Below are 17,279 nucleotides of genomic sequence, written 5' to 3'. Positions count from 1 at the left end.
AGAGCTTTTGTACTCACTAGGTGTCGGTGTTGCCATGTGACTGTCACAAATTGTTTCAGTTTTTGCATGCAAGTTGGTACCTCTAAAAGTACTGAAGAACTTGGTTGAAACTCCACACACTTGTGAGAATATTAGGTCTCTATCCAAGGTCCATGACTCTAACATAGATTTTGACAGAATTATGGCCTTTTTTTATTGAACTTAGAAAATTCTTACTGTCAAACCCTGAGAATTATGAGTTAGGCATGCTGTCCTGCCAACAGCTCTTGGTTAAAAGAAGTAAATATTGATGTATTTTGATACATAATGTGCCTTTAAGGATTTGTATAATTATTCAAATCGCCATGTTACACCCATGATTATAATGTTGTTAGAAAAATGGTAAAATCAGGTGGTATGACAAAGATCCTATTTAACTCATTGAAGATAATGATGATAAATAGATATATAAACATTTATTTCATACCAAATAAGATAAAACCAATGCACTTTCACCATTTCCACCATGTGATATTCAGTTAAAATCATTATTGGATCCAATCTTATCAATTTAGCCTCATTTTCATTTTCAGAGTCCAAAATTTTCATATCAAATCCATATCACACCCCATCAGCTTCGTTTTCATTTCAAGTGTCTAAAACGTTCATATTAAATCCATAAAGCTCTTAATCTAGCTCGTTTTCATTTTTTGAGAGTCCAAAATCCATATCAAATCCTTGTTGTTAATGAAGTAAGAAAGTTCTGTCAAAATGTCATAAAATGGTGGTATGAAAATAAAAATGTCATTAAACTTGGTAGACAACAATACTATTCTATTGGACTCTTACACAGCTGCAAAACCTATATCAGATCTGGCTAGCGCCTCGTCCAATTTAGTTTTGACAGCTGTTTACTCATCCAATCGAATTCAGTATTGTACTTAACAATTATATTAACCCTTTCGCTGCCAGAGGGTTATTGTTTTTTTGTTCACCTATTTTCCAGAGGGTTTTCTAAGAAATTACTATATTATTAATTAATATAATTATTATTATTTGTTATTAGTATTATAATAATTATATATGTTTCCAAATCTGTTAGTATTATAATAATTATTGTCTATGGTATAATTTTCTTTATATTTATTATTATTTTTATTATTATTATTATTAATTTATTATTATTACTATTATTATTATACAAATGGCTAAAGCCGTCCATATGGCAAATACGCCGAAAATAATAGGGTCGGCTTAAGCGGTCCCTATGGCAGTGAAAGGGTTAATAACTTCATAATATATAACATTAAGAAAAATGTGCTACACTTATAATGAGAAATATAAAACATAAGAAAATTATAAAAACAAACCTATGAATTTACTTTAACCTCTACTAGTTACATCAAAAGGATCTTGAAATAATTACCATGGAAACGTTTTTTACATTTGTACTATATTTTATGTATTTCAGAGATATTTCATGTTGGAGAAGGGAATATTGTACTATGGGAAATCACCCAGTGACGTAAGTATATGTAAAAACTGTTTATTCTTGTATCTGAATACAGTGCTTGTTAAATGGTTAATTATCAAGTGACACATAAATTTTCTTCTCTGACAAAAATACAATAACCAAAGAAGCAAATATAATTATATGACTTTGGACAAAGTTATTATCAGGCATTGTTATATATTCTAAATAAACATGTTTCCCTGATATATGTAAGTTACTGAGAATATTGTTTTACCAAAGTTCTATAGATGTCAGTTTGTAAAATGAATGTGCCAAAAGTTCAGTTTACATCAAGGGAAAAGTGTTTCCAATAATAAGTGATGTCATGGCAATTTAAAATTGTTTAGTTTTACTCTTTTGGCCATGTTCACAACATTACAGGTAACAGTATCTGTTTGTCGATTTCAACAAAGGACACTTCACACTGCTGACTCAGCATTTACAATGTCTTCCTGGAATTATTTGAGCCCTGTCATGACAAAACCAACGTAATGCGTTTGCGACCAGCATGGATCCAGACCAGCCTGCGCATCCATGCAGTCTGATCAGAATCCATGATGTTCGCTATCAGTTTTTATCCCCCGCCGATGGAATCGGGAGGGGGATATAGTTTTGGCGTTGTCCGTCCGTCCTTCCGTCCGTCCGTCCATCCGTCCGTCCGAATTTCGTTTCCGGAGTAGTTCTCTGCAACTAATGGCTGGAATTCAACGAAACTTTATGGGAATGTTGATGAGCATGTGAAGTTGTGCACCTGGGTATTTTCGTCTGGATATTTTTAGTATTTTTAGAGTTATTGCCCTTGACTTAGTAAAACGTCCGAATTTCGTTTCCGGAGTAGTTCTCTGCAACTAATGGCTGGAATTCAACGAAACTTTATGGGAATGTTCATCAGCATGTGAAGTTGTGCACCTGGGTATTTTCTTCTGGATATTTTTAGTATTTTTAGAGTTATTGCCCTTGACTTAGTAAAATTTTGTAATTTTCAACTTGTGTCGCATGTAACTCAAAAGTATTTGACCTAGAGTCATGAAACTTTACAGGAATGTTGATCAGTATGTGTAGTTGTGTACCTGGGTATTTTCATCTGGATATTTTTAGCATTTTTAGAGTTATTGCCCTTGACTTAGTAAAATTTTGTAATTTTCAACTTGTGTCGCATGTAACTCAAAAAGTGTTTGACCTAGAGTCATGAAACTTTACAGGAATGTTGATCAGTATGTGTAGTTGTGCACCTGGGTATTTTCGTCCGGATATTTTTACTATTTTTAGAGTTATTGCCCTTGACTTAGTAAAATTTTGCAATTTTCAACTTGTGTCACATGTAACTCAAAAAGTATTTGACCTAAAGTCATGATACTTTACAGGAATGTTGATCAGCATGTGTAGTTGTGCACCTGGGTATTTTCGTCTGGATTTATTTAGTATTTTTAGAGTTATTGCCCTTGACTTAGAAAATGTTTGCAATTTTCAACATGTGTCGCATGTAACTCAAAAAGGATTTGACATAGAGTCATTTAACCTTATTGGAAAGTTGCTCAGCATATTTAGTTTGTTCCTGGGGTTTCGCTTGTGGATTTATCCAGTATTTGTAGAGTTATTTCCCTTGACTTAGTAAAAACTGTTTCATTATGTTGTTATTTGATCCTTGAGTGCTTGAGTTAGAATCAACCAACTTTACAGGAATAATGATCAACATCACTAAATTATGAATAATGAAGTCTGGAGATTAAGATGTTTTTACATCTAGATGAGCTATTGTGATCCCCCACCGTCCGTCGTCATGCGTCGTCAGCAATTTCTTTAAACAACATCTCCTCAGAAACAAATGACTGCACAGCAACCAAACTTTACAGGAATGATCCTAGGGTGGTCCCCTGCCAAAGTTGATCAAATGGTTCTGGTCTGTTGCATAGCCTTATGTCTTCAGTTGTTGTGTTAATAATAACCAGTACTCGGCGGGGGATATAAATTCAACGAATTTGCTTGTTCTATCTGTTATAGAGTATGTAATCGAACAGCATGGATCCTGATCAGACTGCGCGGATGCGCAGGCTGGTCTGGATCCATGCTGGTCGCAAACCCATTATGTTGGTTTTGTCATGACGCGGCTCATTTTACTTTATCAGGAATTTATTCATGTGCTGCTTGGCTTTAAAGGAACTCCAATGAGTTTAAAATCCTAAAAATATAGAAATTTGAAATTTGACATAGATAGAGTGAAACACTAAAAATGGAAAAAAAATCTACAAAGAATGGTGATGAAATTTACTCAGAATTCAATTGAATATTATTTTTTTTTGTGTGCCATTATCAGCCTAATTTTAGTTGCAACATTTTCCATTTTTTAGTCAGTCTACAAAATAAAAATGATTATTCTGGAAAAAAAAAGGGGGGGGGGGAGAAATGATCTTAAAATTTGCTAACAAGTTATTGGTCCAAACCTACATCAAATGGAAGACAACTATCATAAAAATATTTATAGATTAATATAAACAGCAATTTTGTACAGAGATACAAAAACTGCCAGTTTCTTTAATGACAAAAAAGTATAAATACTGAATTTACCAATAGTTATATTATACTTAACAAATGCAACATATCTTCTTTGTGTGTGCTCAAAACATGTTTATTTTATATTTAAAAAAAAGACTGTATAGCAATTATCCTATCCAAATATCAAATTTGAGCATGATGTATCTTTTAATTGTTATGTTATTATCTGTTTTCATTGTTTCGGAGTAATCACCCCTTTTCTAGATATTAACCTCTTCAGTTGTTTTCTTGTATTTCAGATTCAGAAGGGGAAATACCATGGTGTGATAGATATAGGACTCTCTGTGCTAGCCTTCAAACGTTACAGACACAGAATCGATATTGATGCCGAGGAACTTGTCTATCATATAAAGGTACAGTTATATGAATTTATACCGCCTCCGTGGTCGAGGGGTTAGAGTCGATGACTTCTAATCAAGTTACCTCTCTGGCTTGAGTTCGATCCCCGAGAGTTGCTTTGGTAGTTTAGCACGGAGGAAGGTACTCTAGTACTGGTGTAACTCTCCAGGAACGATGGTTAGGAAACTACCCGCCTGTATGACTGAAATACTGTTGGGAAAAGGCGTAATAAACAAACAAACAAACAAATATGCATTTATATTTCGTTATGATGATTTATATCCACCTTAAAATGTATAAAGCAATGTATTTTACACCTTATGAAATATAAGCACTGAACTTTCAGCGTTTGGACCACATGATGTTCCATTGAAAAAAAACATCCTATTAGGATTTATTGTATCAGTTTAGCCTCGTTTCAATTTACAGAGTCCAAAGAATCCATATCAAAGGCATATCACACCCCCATATAGCCTCGTTTTCATTTTCAGAGTCTAAAATATCTCTATCAAATACAAATGGTACTCCATCTAGCCTCATTTCCATTTTCATGGTCCGAAATTTAGTTCAATTCCATTGTACTTGAAGTAACAAAGTTCAGTCAAAATGTCAAAAAATGTGAACTGAAGAGGTCATTATACATTGCTGGAACAATATTGATTCTATTGGCCTCGTACACAGCTGCATAATTTATATCGGACTTGGCTATTGCCTAGTCCAATATAGGTTTGACAGCTGTGAAATAGAATTCAGTATTGGACTCAACAATGTGTAGTAATCTCATAATATTGGCTACATGTAGTTTACAAAATTATTACATCCAAAATCCCTTTTGAAATAAATATTTCCTTTTGAGTTAATTGTGCACATTCCACATTAGTCATTCCTAAGCGAATAGAGCCTGACTTAAAATAACAGCAAACATAATATTCTGGTCCTGAACATTTTGTTCTGTTTACGTACAATATTCATGTGTATTAAATAACAGGCAATTTATGTTATATCTTTTTTTGTGAATAGAGAATCAATTGTGACATTATGGAAACAACATAAATTGCATAATAATATTTCATTTGATATAGCATTATTCTGTTTAAGTACAGATACTGGCATTTGCTTTTGATGAAAATTTAGATATTGTATAAGATTTATAATATATATTCTATTTCTTAAAATTAACAGTCAACAATGTTGTTGTGTTTTTAACAGATAAAGAGGCAAGTGTTTGAGGATTGGTTGACACGGTTACGGAACCATCGTTTATACAGGCAACATGAAATCGCGTATGGTACGAAAGAATCTCCGAAACTTACTGAAATCTCTGCACCTATGCAAGCTATGGAAAATTTATCCACCTTGACTGCAAGTATGTCCAACCTTTTTTATTAAAATTCTTCAGATGATTTTAATACTATATATATATTGAATGAGTGTAGGTTTAATACTAAATTTTTTGAATAATTTGAATAAAATTTACATTATGCGAGCCTGTGGTGAGCATAATATTGCTTCAATATTACTCAACGTTTTCAATATTTATAATGTTAAAGCTTCAGGATTGTAATATTCTTTTTATCACAAATTCAAAATAAAAATGGTTAACAGTTAAAACGAATAATTTTTCATTAGCGCGCCTATAGTGTAATGCTAACATTAGCATGTTTTACTATGTTTGTATATATTGTATTTGATGTCAAATCAATGTGTTATTACACTAGTGTAATACTGTTCTTATAAAATGGCTTTATTACACTCCTGCAGCATAGTTTATGTGATAAAAAGATTTATTTGATAATTGAAATTCTTTGTACCTGAGTTAAATGTTAAACTTTAAAAATGGCAAGAAAATTTTAAGCAAACTGTTCTAATTGTTACAGATATGAGCCTCGCTGAGAAAGCTCGTGATAGTTCGTTACATAGAGAGCTTTCACGACACCCTAGCTTGAAAGGTCAAGACCGGGTAGCGACCTGGTTGTTGGACACACAGGGATTTGAACATTGCAATAAAGGTATGAATTGTTTCTGGTGTTAACAAAATTTCGCTCATTTGTGATTGTGAAAGAAGTTCTCGCAACTTATATAAATCGCTTTCAAGTGTTGGAAGTAACTTGTTAAAGTTGGGACATTTCAAATTCATGAATTCCCAATTTCATCTTCATGAATTCATAATTTTAACTTTACAAATTCATGATTTCAACTTCATTAATTCACAATTTCATAAAGTTGAAATCGTTAAATCATGAAGTTGAAATCTTGAATTTGTTAATTTCAAATTGTGTAGTTGAAATCGTGCATTCATGAAGTTGCAACGGTGAATTCCTGATGCTGAGATCGTGTAATTGAATTTTTTTTTTTTGTGAATTCATGTAGTTGAAATTGTGAATTCATGAAGTTGAAATTGTGAATTCATGAAGTTGAAATTGCGAATTCATGAAGTTGAAGTCATGAATTCATGAAGCTGAGATTGTGAATTTGTGAATTCCATATGTTGAAAATGTAAATTCATGAAGTTAAAAGTGTGAAATCATGAAGATGAAATCGGGATTCACAAAGTTGAAATGTCTCCACAGGTCTTTCGTACATATGCCTTTATTGCTATAATTATACTAATGTTAACATTTCCAGCACTTGCCCAGGCACAGAGTTTGTTGTACGAGCTACATAAAGACATGGAGGAAATCAGGGAGTTACCCTTCAATACAGAAAACGCAGTATTTGATGTAAGTAGTACATATGTGATTTGAGAACACATGGTTTCAGCCAGTTGTTTTTACTTTGAGTGAAAAGTTCGAAGATATGTTTTTTATTGTTTCTGTAATGTGAGAGTTCTGTCAGTAAAGGAATGTTGATGCGTTTTTAGCTCACCTGTCACAAAGTGACAGGGTGAGCTTTTGTGATCGCTTTTCGTCCGGTGTCCATCCGTCGTCCGTCCAGCCGTAAAGTTTAACTTTAAATGAATCTCCTCATAAACCACTAAGCCAATTTCATCCAAACTTCACAGGAATGTTCCTTTGGTGGTCACCTTTAAAAATTGTTCAAGGAATTTAATTCCATGCAGAACTGGTTGCCATGGCAACCGATAGAATAAACTTAAAATATCTTCTTTAAAAAAAACCAGAGAGGTAGAGCTTAGATATTTGGCATGAAACATCTTCTAGTGAGTGACTATCAAGTTTGTTCAAATAAAAGCCCTGGGGTCAAAATTGGCCCCGCCCCAGGGGGTCATTGATTTTCCCTATATGCATATAGAAAAAACTTTAAAAATCTTCTTTTAAAGAACCCAAAGAGCTAGAGCTAAGATATGTAGCATGAAACATCTTCTAATGGATGTCTACCAAGTTTGTTCAAATAAGAGCCCTGGGGTCAAAATTTGCCCCGCCCGGGGGTTCATTGATTTTCCTTATATGTGTAAAGCAAAAACTTTAAAAATCTTCTTTGAAAAAACCCAAATAGCTAGAGTTTAGATACTAAGCATGAAACGTCTTCTAATGGGTGTCTACCAAGTTTGTTCAAATAAAAGCACTGGGGTCAAAACTGGCCCCGCTCTGGGGGTCTATATACAGGTGAGCGACTTCAGGGCCATCATGGCCCTCTTGTTTAGGAAAACTTGAATAATTATGTATAAATTGACATAGGCTGAGAATTAAGTGAGATTAACTGGCCATGAAAGTAAAAGGTCTTTGAAATAGAAATTTTTATAATTCTTGTCATTTTATTTTTCTTTAAGAATTTCATGCAGTAGTATCTTAAAATTGTCTTTGCCTTTGATTTTAAATTGTCCATTACACCAAACTTTCAATAAATCTTATTAAATACATTAATTGACTAATTGTTGTTTATTGCCTTGTGGTCAGATTATTGTGAAAAATAACTATGAACAAGAACAAAATAATCATACATTTCATTACAGTTACAATACGTTTATGCACATGGTGCTGGAATTTAGTATATTTAAATGTACAACAACTAATTACGCTGCATTATCTTCATTATCATATATCATAGACAAGTTCAGTTAAAATGCCATCAGCTAGAAAATACACAGATATCTGCAGTATTTAGAGCTGTGAATATCAGATCTGCAGTTATGAATATCAGATTATCTGCAGTTATGAATATCAGAATATGATATCCCAGCTATGAATATCAGATAGCCCAGCTATGAATATCAGATGTTCAAGCTCATATATCAGATATTCCTGCTAGAATATCATCAGCTATGAATATCCTCAACTCTAAATATCAGATATTCCAGCAGAAATATCTTCAGCTTTTTTAATCTTCAGCTGTAAATATATAAATATCTTCAGCAAGAATATTCTCAGCTATGAATGAATAATAGTCTAGTAATAAACCTTAACCCAGTTACATGGCTTGTGTATTATTGCATGCTTATATAGAAATGCTAGTTAAATATTGCCAAGTTAGAATTAGAAATTTCTTCTGGTGGTATTGATAGTTACAAAGTTTTTTTGTTAATTGAACTGTTCTGAAGAAAATAATGAAAACAGTTATTCAAATAGATTGTAATGACCTTGAAAGAAGCAAGTATTCAAGTGAATAAACCATAATTCTTTAAACTAAATTTTACTGTGCCTGGTAATGTACACATTAAATTATATTCTGATTTCTAAACAAATTTAAAATATTTAAAATTTAAAAATTTTGGCTAATGCCCTACTTAAATTGTGATATTTTTTTTTGTCTAATTTGAAATGGACTTAAATTAATGATATTAAATCAGGGCATAATGTATTCAAGGCACAATCCTTTCATCATTTCTTGCTTTTCAAAATTTCAACATTTCTTTGGAGTGTGAATACTATATAAAGTCTTAAAGAGATGATACTTGAATTGTCAGTTTTCCTGGAAAAAAAAACACCAACAAAAACTCAACATTGTTAGTTAATCATTGTCAAAGTTTGAAAACTTAATGCATGCATGCTCTGAAGCTTCTCTTTTTAAACCAAAATAAATCTTTTTGAACCATAATTTATTTTTTTGGGACCGTAATTTTTGTTTTTTGATGTTCTCATACCCTTGACTTTTAGGAGTGGTTTTTATTCATGTTTGTTTACATTTGAGATGTTGATTTTAACAAATGTTCATCTTTGTTACTACCATGAGGCTCTCAGGTTTTATGATCAGAGTTTTAAAACCAGTCTAGAAAAACACACTTCTAAAAATAGCAGCCAATAATATTAAATTTTACATTTGTATTTTGACTGGTCTAGTTTTATGTGCTTTACCATTGGTTGATTCAAAATTTACCAAAAATAGCAGCCAATCAAATTTATTTTGTGATTGGACTGGTCTAGATTTATTTAAGTAAAAATTTACATATTTGAATGGGTTTAAAACTATCATATGTATCTTCATCTAAATGCATGCGAAAAAATATGATAATTATTTAAACCCTATCTATATCCTTGGAAAGCAATTGGTCATAATGCCAATGTTAGATTTTGGACTGGTTTTCAAATTTTGTGTTATGACCTTTGACATTTGTTGTGATATTTCTCCTGTTCTGAATGTTTCTAGCTCAATGATAGCGATACAAATGACAAAAAGAAAAACCGGAGTTTTGGAGGTAGAGTGATGAAGAGGAGAGATCATAAAAGGAATGCCAGTCTGCAGGAATCTGAAACCATTGCTAGTGGTAATAAACAGGTAAATGTGGGGTCTGAGTGCAGGTCTTAAAGTATATCTGACTCAAAAGCAGTTGAATGTTAGATATCAAAGATAAGTCTAAAAATAAAACGATAAAGTAAATATGAGTATGGAATACAGGACTGTGATCAGATTTACTTGAAAGAAAAAGGTAAACAGTTTAACAGAAACACCATAAAAAATAAATACACACTTTCAAAGAAACAAAAGAAACATCATTACAGGTAAAAAACTTGCAAAGAACACCATAAAGAACAGGTAAATGTTTGAATCACACGACATGTAAAAAAGAGGGAAATGCTTGCAAAATAACACCATAAAGAATTGGTAAATACTTGCAAAGAAACAACATAAAGAACAGGTAAATGCTTGCAAAGAAACACCATAAAGAACAGGTAAATGCTTGCAAAGAAACACCATAAAGAATGGGTAAATGCTTGCATAGAAACACCATAAAGAACAGGTTAATGCTTGCAAAGAAACACCATAAAGGATGGATTAATGCTTGCAAAGAAACACCATAAAGAATCAGTAAATGCTTGAAAAGAAACACCATAAATAATGAGTAAATGCTTGCAAATAAACACCATAAAGAACAGGTAAATGCTTGCAAAGAAACCCCATAAAGAATGGGTTAATGCTTGCAAAGAAACATTATTAAAGAATGAAGAAACTTGTGACAGGTAAATGCATGCAAAAAAACACCATAAAATGGATTTAAATGCTTGCAAAGAAACTTCATAAAGAATCAGTAAATGCTTGAAAAGAAACACCATAAAGAATGGGTAAATGCTTGCAAAGAAACTTGTGACAGGTAAATGCTTGCAAAGAAACACCATAAAGAATGGGCAAATGCTTGAAAAGAAACACCATAAAGAATTGGTAAATGCTTGCAAAGGAACACCATAAAGAATCTGTAAATGCTTGAAAAGAAACACCATAAAGAATCAGTAAATGCTTGAAAAGAAACTTGTGACAGGTAAATGCTTGCAAAGAACACCATAAAGGACAGGTAAATGCTTGCAAAGAATTACCATAAAGAACAGGTTAATGTTTGCAAAGAAATATTTTTAAAGATCAGTTAAATTCTTGCAAAGAAGCACATTTAAATGAAGGGTATAGTCTTGCAAAGAAATATCTCAAAAACAGGTAAATGCTTTCCTGCTGAATATGTAGGATTGAAATTGTCTGTTGCTTATAGGAAGGATTTCATTGTCAAAACAATAAATTTAAGGCTCAAAGTGCATTGTCGTGCAGACTGGCATGGCTGTTTACTACTAGGATAGACAAGACATTTAAATTGCCAGCATTCAAAAAGACAAATTGTAGCTGATTGTTACTTTCTTCATGATCATTCAACAGGGGTGTAAGTTTGTTTTTTTTTATCAAAAATGAGAAAACTGCTCATAGGCTTGGAGTAAATTTTTTATATCATTCCAATTTAGAAATTTAAAAAAAAATATGCAAAATATAGTTAGCAGTTGTAATAAATAAATATGCTAGGAAAATACAGCTTGAATGAAACAGGTAAGTGAAAATAAATACTGATGTTCAAAGACTTATAAAAAAAGAGTAGTTTCTTGGTATAATATCAAATACCTATCATTTGTAGATTTGTAGATTGGTAGTTTTGTGTTTCATTTATCAAACATACAATATCTGTTACACATTAGAGGTGTCTAGTATAACTTATTTCTATGTTCATTTATTTATTTTCTATTTGACAATTTTGTTTTTGTTTTAAAGCTTTAAATTCTCATTCTGCAATTGTTTAAGCTTTACATTTCATTTTCCTTCTATAAACTTTTTAGCTCACCTGTCAACTTTTGTGATGGCTTTTCGTCCGGCATCCATCCGTAAACTTTTACTTGTAACAACATCTCCTCATAAACCCCTAAGCCAATTTCATCCAAACTTCACAGGAATGTTCCTTTGGTAGTCAACTTTAAAAACTGTTCAAAGAATTTAATTCCAAGCAGAACTCTGGTTGACATGGCAACCAAAAGAAAAAACTTAAAATATCTTCTTTTAGAAAACCGAAAAAGCTAGAGCTTAAATATTTGACATGGAACATCATCTAGTCAGTGTCTACCAAGTTTGTTCAAATAAAAGCCCTTGGGTAAAAATTGGCCCCACCCCAGGGGGTGGGGAAAAACTTAAAAAAACATTTTTTAAAAACCAAAATAGCTAGAGCTTAGATACAAATCATGAAACATCTTCTAGTGAGTGTCTACCAAATTTTTTCAAATAAAAGCCCTGGGGTAAAATTGGCCCTGCTCCAGGGGGTCATTGTTTTTCCCTTTATGTATATAGTAAAAACTTTAAAAATCTTCTTTTAAAAACCCCAAAGAGCTAGAGCTTAGATATTTAGCATGAAGCATCTTCTTATGGGTGTCTACCAAGTTTGATCAAATAAGGGCCCTTTGGTTAAAATTGGCCCCACCCCAGGGGTCATTGATTTTCCTTATATGTGTATAGTAAAAACTTTAAAAAAATTCTTATAAAAAACCCAAAGAGCTGGAGTTGAGATACTAAGCATGAAATATCTTCTAGTGAGTGTCTACCAAGTTTGTTCAAATAAAAGCCCTTTGGTCAAAATTGGTCCATCCCAGGTGGGGGGGGGTCATTGTTTTTCCCTATATGTATATAGTAAAAACTTAAAAATCTTCTTTAAAAAACCCTAAAGAGCTAGAGCTTAGATATTTATCATAAAACATCTTCTAATGAGTGTCTACCAAGTTTGTTCAATTAAAAGCTCCAGTGGTTTAAAATTGACCTTGGGCCAGGGGCCTATATACAGGCGAGCGATTTCAGGGCCATCATGGTGTTTCATTTACACCATTCTTTACATTTTTCTTTCTTGAAACTAATTTGTTTTACAGCTCTATATTTTCTTTTTTAAGGTTTTACAGCTTTACATTTTGTTTTGAAACTTGTTTGTCTTTTCAGTATTTTCCTTATTTCTATTAACTTGTTATTAATTTATTTTACAGCCTTTCATTTTCTTTCCATTAAATAACTTGATTTACAGCTCTACATTTCCTTTCTATTAACTTTCTTATTTTACAGCTTTTTATTTTCTGTCCATTAAATTACTTGTTTTTCAGCTTTACATTTTCTTTCTTTATACTTACTTGTTTTGCAGCTTAAACTTATTTGTTTTCTTTACATTTTCTTTCTATCAACTTATTTTACAGCTTTATATTTTCTTTCAATTTACTTTTTTATTTTATAGCTCTACATTTTCTTTCTAAAAACTTATTATTTTGTTACAGCATAACATTTTCTTTCTATAAACTAATTTGTTTTACAGCTTTACATTTTCTATCTAAATACATTGATTGATTTTGTTTTTATATCTTTATGTTCTCTGTCTATGAATTTTCATTAGATATATATGTTTTTCATCCACTTTCATTTCTATAGTGAATATTTCCTGTGTCTACATACAACACAAAACTAGACTCACAATCTTCTCCTCTTAGATCTAGAAGCCTTATACTTATAGATAGTCATATCCTTATTATTGTTTAAGTATTTTTTTGTTTTTAATTATTACATGTATTTATTTTGTCTATTGATTATCATAGATTGTACAATAGAGTAGCAATGATCACACATTTCTTAACCTAAAACCAGCTTTATTTCTCAAATGGACTTGTCCAACTTTAATTTTTGGAACTGTCCATTATCAGTTTTAGGGATATCAAGATTAATCAGCCAGCAGTTCAGGTCCTGGTCAGACTGCAAGGATGTGCAGGTTGGCCTGGCTCTATACTGGTGGCAAAGGCTTGATTCCTTTTGTTTTAATCAGGTGAAGGGTTTAAGAATTTTCTGCTATCCAAAAAAAATCTTGTATATATTTCTTGCTCCTGGAACATATGGTGTATATTTAACACACATATATGGTGTATATTCATTTTAATGGTAGTTTTTGCGTTTTGTTATTAGTTTCTGATGGTGTTACTTAATGACGCCAGTACCAGTTAGATTATAAACAATAATAAGGCTGACACTACAGTAGTTCAAATATGTGTCAAGCTGTCTTCAAGATCTAGCTATTAAATTGATAAAGTGTAAAATTTAGGCTAATAACTACATTTAAGCATTATAAAGCATAGAAAAAACAATTATAAAACAGAATTGGCTTAGTGCTGCTTAAATATATTCATCACTATACATAATTATATTATAATTATGTATCAACTATATTATAGTATATTATATATACAGGTACTTTGCTTTTGCTTTATTTATATTATACATGTATATTCAATATATTGAAGAAAAAAATAGTCTAAGACCAGATAAATATGCCAAATAAAAAGAAAAACTTTGTGTGTGTTTTGTTCTACTATGAAAACCAGATATTAGACCGCCAAAATTAAAATTGATATGAGCCGCGTCACGACAAAACCAACATAATGCGTTTGCATCCGCGCAGTCTGATCAGGATCCATGCTGTTCGCTTACAAACCCTATAACAAGTAGTGAAACTGATAGCGGACAGCATGGATCCTGATCAGACTGAACGGATGCGCTGGCTGGTCTGGATCCATGCTGGTCGCAAACCCATTATGTTGGTTTTGTCATGACGCGGCTCAAATATGTTATAGAAGACATTTGATTATCAGATTTTTATTTGTTCACGGTTTCAGATAAGTTCTCAGCCAGCGACCCCTCAAATCTGTACGACACCTCCAAGTTTTAAGATCGCCAAGGATCAGTTACGCTCCAGCGCATCGAACCCGAACCTCCATGTAGAAGATCGTCCACGCCCATCTAGTGCCCCGATGCAGTTGTCACCACAGCACGCTGCAAGAATTGAAGAGATCAAATTACGAGACAGTTTTATGTCCAAAGCAGAGCAGAGTAAGAAAATTGTTTCAAGTTAATTTTTTGCAAATTGTTTCCTGAACTTCAACTGGCATGGTCCTAAAGTGCCCCTTTACAAAAGTTACATGTATATAATTCCAGGGCACACCTACCTTCATAACTATGAGTACAACTGCATCAAGGAATCAATCCTCTAGCTCAATAGGCTAGAGCATTATTACATTTGCTAGTATTATTAGCGGGATGTTTTAAGTTCAAATCCCAGCCACAGCGCGATGTTTTCTAATGCATTTGGCATTTACAGCTTTTTGTTACATTCAAAAAATGATTTTAGGATAGGTGATCGTCAAAGAAATCTGGCTCCTTGAATTCATTTGAAAACCAAAATGGTTTTCTGATTTATAACAGAAATGGTTTCAGACTTGAAAATAAGTCTGTCTGTCATCATAAATGATGACTTTTGCAAGAGGCGGGGTGTGGGGGTGTTACGGTTGAGTGCACATCTACCTTCATTTCTATAAGTACAACCTCTGACATTTTTGTCAGGGGATGGATTCTTTGGCTCAGAGGTCTAGAATGCTGTTTAACTGTCACTTGTAAGTGGGATGTAGTGAGATTGAATACCCGCCATGGTGAGATCTTTTGTGATGCATTGGCATCTATCAGTTATGAACTTAAAAATGTTTGTAAGAATATCTCACAACTACTTGTTGATACAATACTTTTCTCCTTTAAAGTAATTCCATAACCAACTTTAGTAAGCTGCAATGACCTGGCAGGAAATCAGTGATAAAAAAAATTGTGGAAATATTTGATTTTTAAATAGCGTGGATTTAAAATCTAAATGCCAAGTTTTACAAGAACTTTAGATATTCACATGTATTTATTTCCAGTGCATGACACATTACGAATGTTATTACACTCCATGGCAACTGAGCGTGACCGTCTGAAGCAGACAGTTGATATGGACAACACTCCCGTGGCAACAGGCTCGGCACTGGGGTCTTCCCATTCTGGTGCAGCAGTAACTTCATTAAAACAGACACTGGCAGAGGTATAAACACTGATATTTTAAATCTTTCAAAGAAGTGCATTTTTCAACAAAAAGCATTTCACATTGTTTTTATACGCTCATTTTAATTGTAAAATTTGTATGAAAGGGTAATACTGTAAAAACAATTTAGCATCTACAGTTACGTTTTCAACTTGCATCTAATAAGTCATAATACATGTATATCATAATATATTTTCTTTACCGCCTCCGTGGTCGAGGGGTTAGAGTCAATGACTTCTAATCCACTTACCTCTCTGGCGTGGGTTCGTTTCCAGGGAGATGCTTTGGTAGTTTAGCGCCAAGGAAAGTAGTCTAGTACTGTTGTAACTCTCCAAGAACGATGGTTAGGAAACTACCCGCCTATATGACTGAAATACTGTTGGGAAAAGCCGTAAAATGAAACAAACAAACAAAAATATATTTTCTTTAATTTGAAAAGATGAAAAATAGTTCAATTCCTTTATTCATCTAAATGTTTTAACTCCACTTTTCGAAGTAAAAAGGTGGAGCTATTGTCATGAGCCTCTTGTTGGCATTGACATCCACTTTGGTTTACCTTTTGTTTTAAGGTCCATGTTCTCAGAAACTATATATAATAAAAGCTATTCACTTCAAACTTTGTATCCATGTCATAAAAGGACGCCATTCCAAAGGGCAGATAATCCAAAAGAAATTTTTGAAAGATGATGTCCCTTTTATATCTTGCTTTTATTATATCCCGCCGATGGAACCTTAAAGGGGACATTGTTTTGGTGGTGTCAGTCCATCCAAATTTCGTTTTAGTGCTAGTTCTCTACAACTACTGGCTGGAATTCAACGAAACTTTATGGGAACATCAATTCCAAAAGGAGATGCGCATATTGTTGCCTTGTTCTGGTCAGACACTAACTCAGAGTTATGGCCCTTGATTAATTATGCAGTATGCATATAGAGCAATAATCATTCTGCGCTACTTCTCTGCAACTATTGGCTGGAATTCAACAAAACTTCATGGGAGTCATCAATATATAAAGAGGAGATGTTCATATCGTCGGCTTATTCCGGTCAGACACTTTAACTCAGAGTTATGACCCTTGATTAGTTATGCAGTATGCATATAGAGCAATAAATGTTTTTGCACTACTTGTGTGCAACTACACTGGCTGGAATTCAATTAAACTTTATGGGAACCATTAATACAAAAAGGAGATGTGCATAATTTGTTTCCTAGTTCAGACCAGACCCTTCATTACAGAGTTAATGGCCCTTGATTTGTTATATAGTATGCATATATAGCAATATTGCTATTTCTTTGCAACTGCTGTATTGATTTCAACAAAACTTTATGGGAACCAT

At 32.9% G+C, this 17,279-nt stretch overlaps 1 protein-coding gene across 1 annotated transcript in view; it reads left to right on the top strand.

The window, feature by feature from the left end:
• LOC132736118 (oxysterol-binding protein-related protein 6-like) overlaps positions 1–17,279 on the top strand; it is a 56,715-nt gene that overhangs the window by 18,769 nt on the left and 20,667 nt on the right. The window contains 8 exon segments of the mRNA XM_060723199.1: positions 1,451–1,504; positions 4,285–4,398; positions 5,594–5,750; positions 6,262–6,393; positions 7,010–7,104; positions 9,926–10,054; positions 14,713–14,926; positions 15,784–15,944. Coding sequence (XP_060579182.1) covers positions 1,451–1,504; positions 4,285–4,398; positions 5,594–5,750; positions 6,262–6,393; positions 7,010–7,104; positions 9,926–10,054; positions 14,713–14,926; positions 15,784–15,944 — 1,056 coding nt within the window.

Source organism: Ruditapes philippinarum, unplaced genomic scaffold, assembly GCF_026571515.1.
Source record: "Ruditapes philippinarum isolate M1 unplaced genomic scaffold, ASM2657151v2 ctg3490_1_1_1_1, whole genome shotgun sequence".
NCBI classification, from domain to species: Eukaryota; Metazoa; Mollusca; class Bivalvia; order Venerida; family Veneridae; genus Ruditapes; species Ruditapes philippinarum.
The sequence above is the reverse complement of the archived record's forward strand: the minus strand, read 5'-3'. Positions and strand labels throughout refer to the sequence as shown.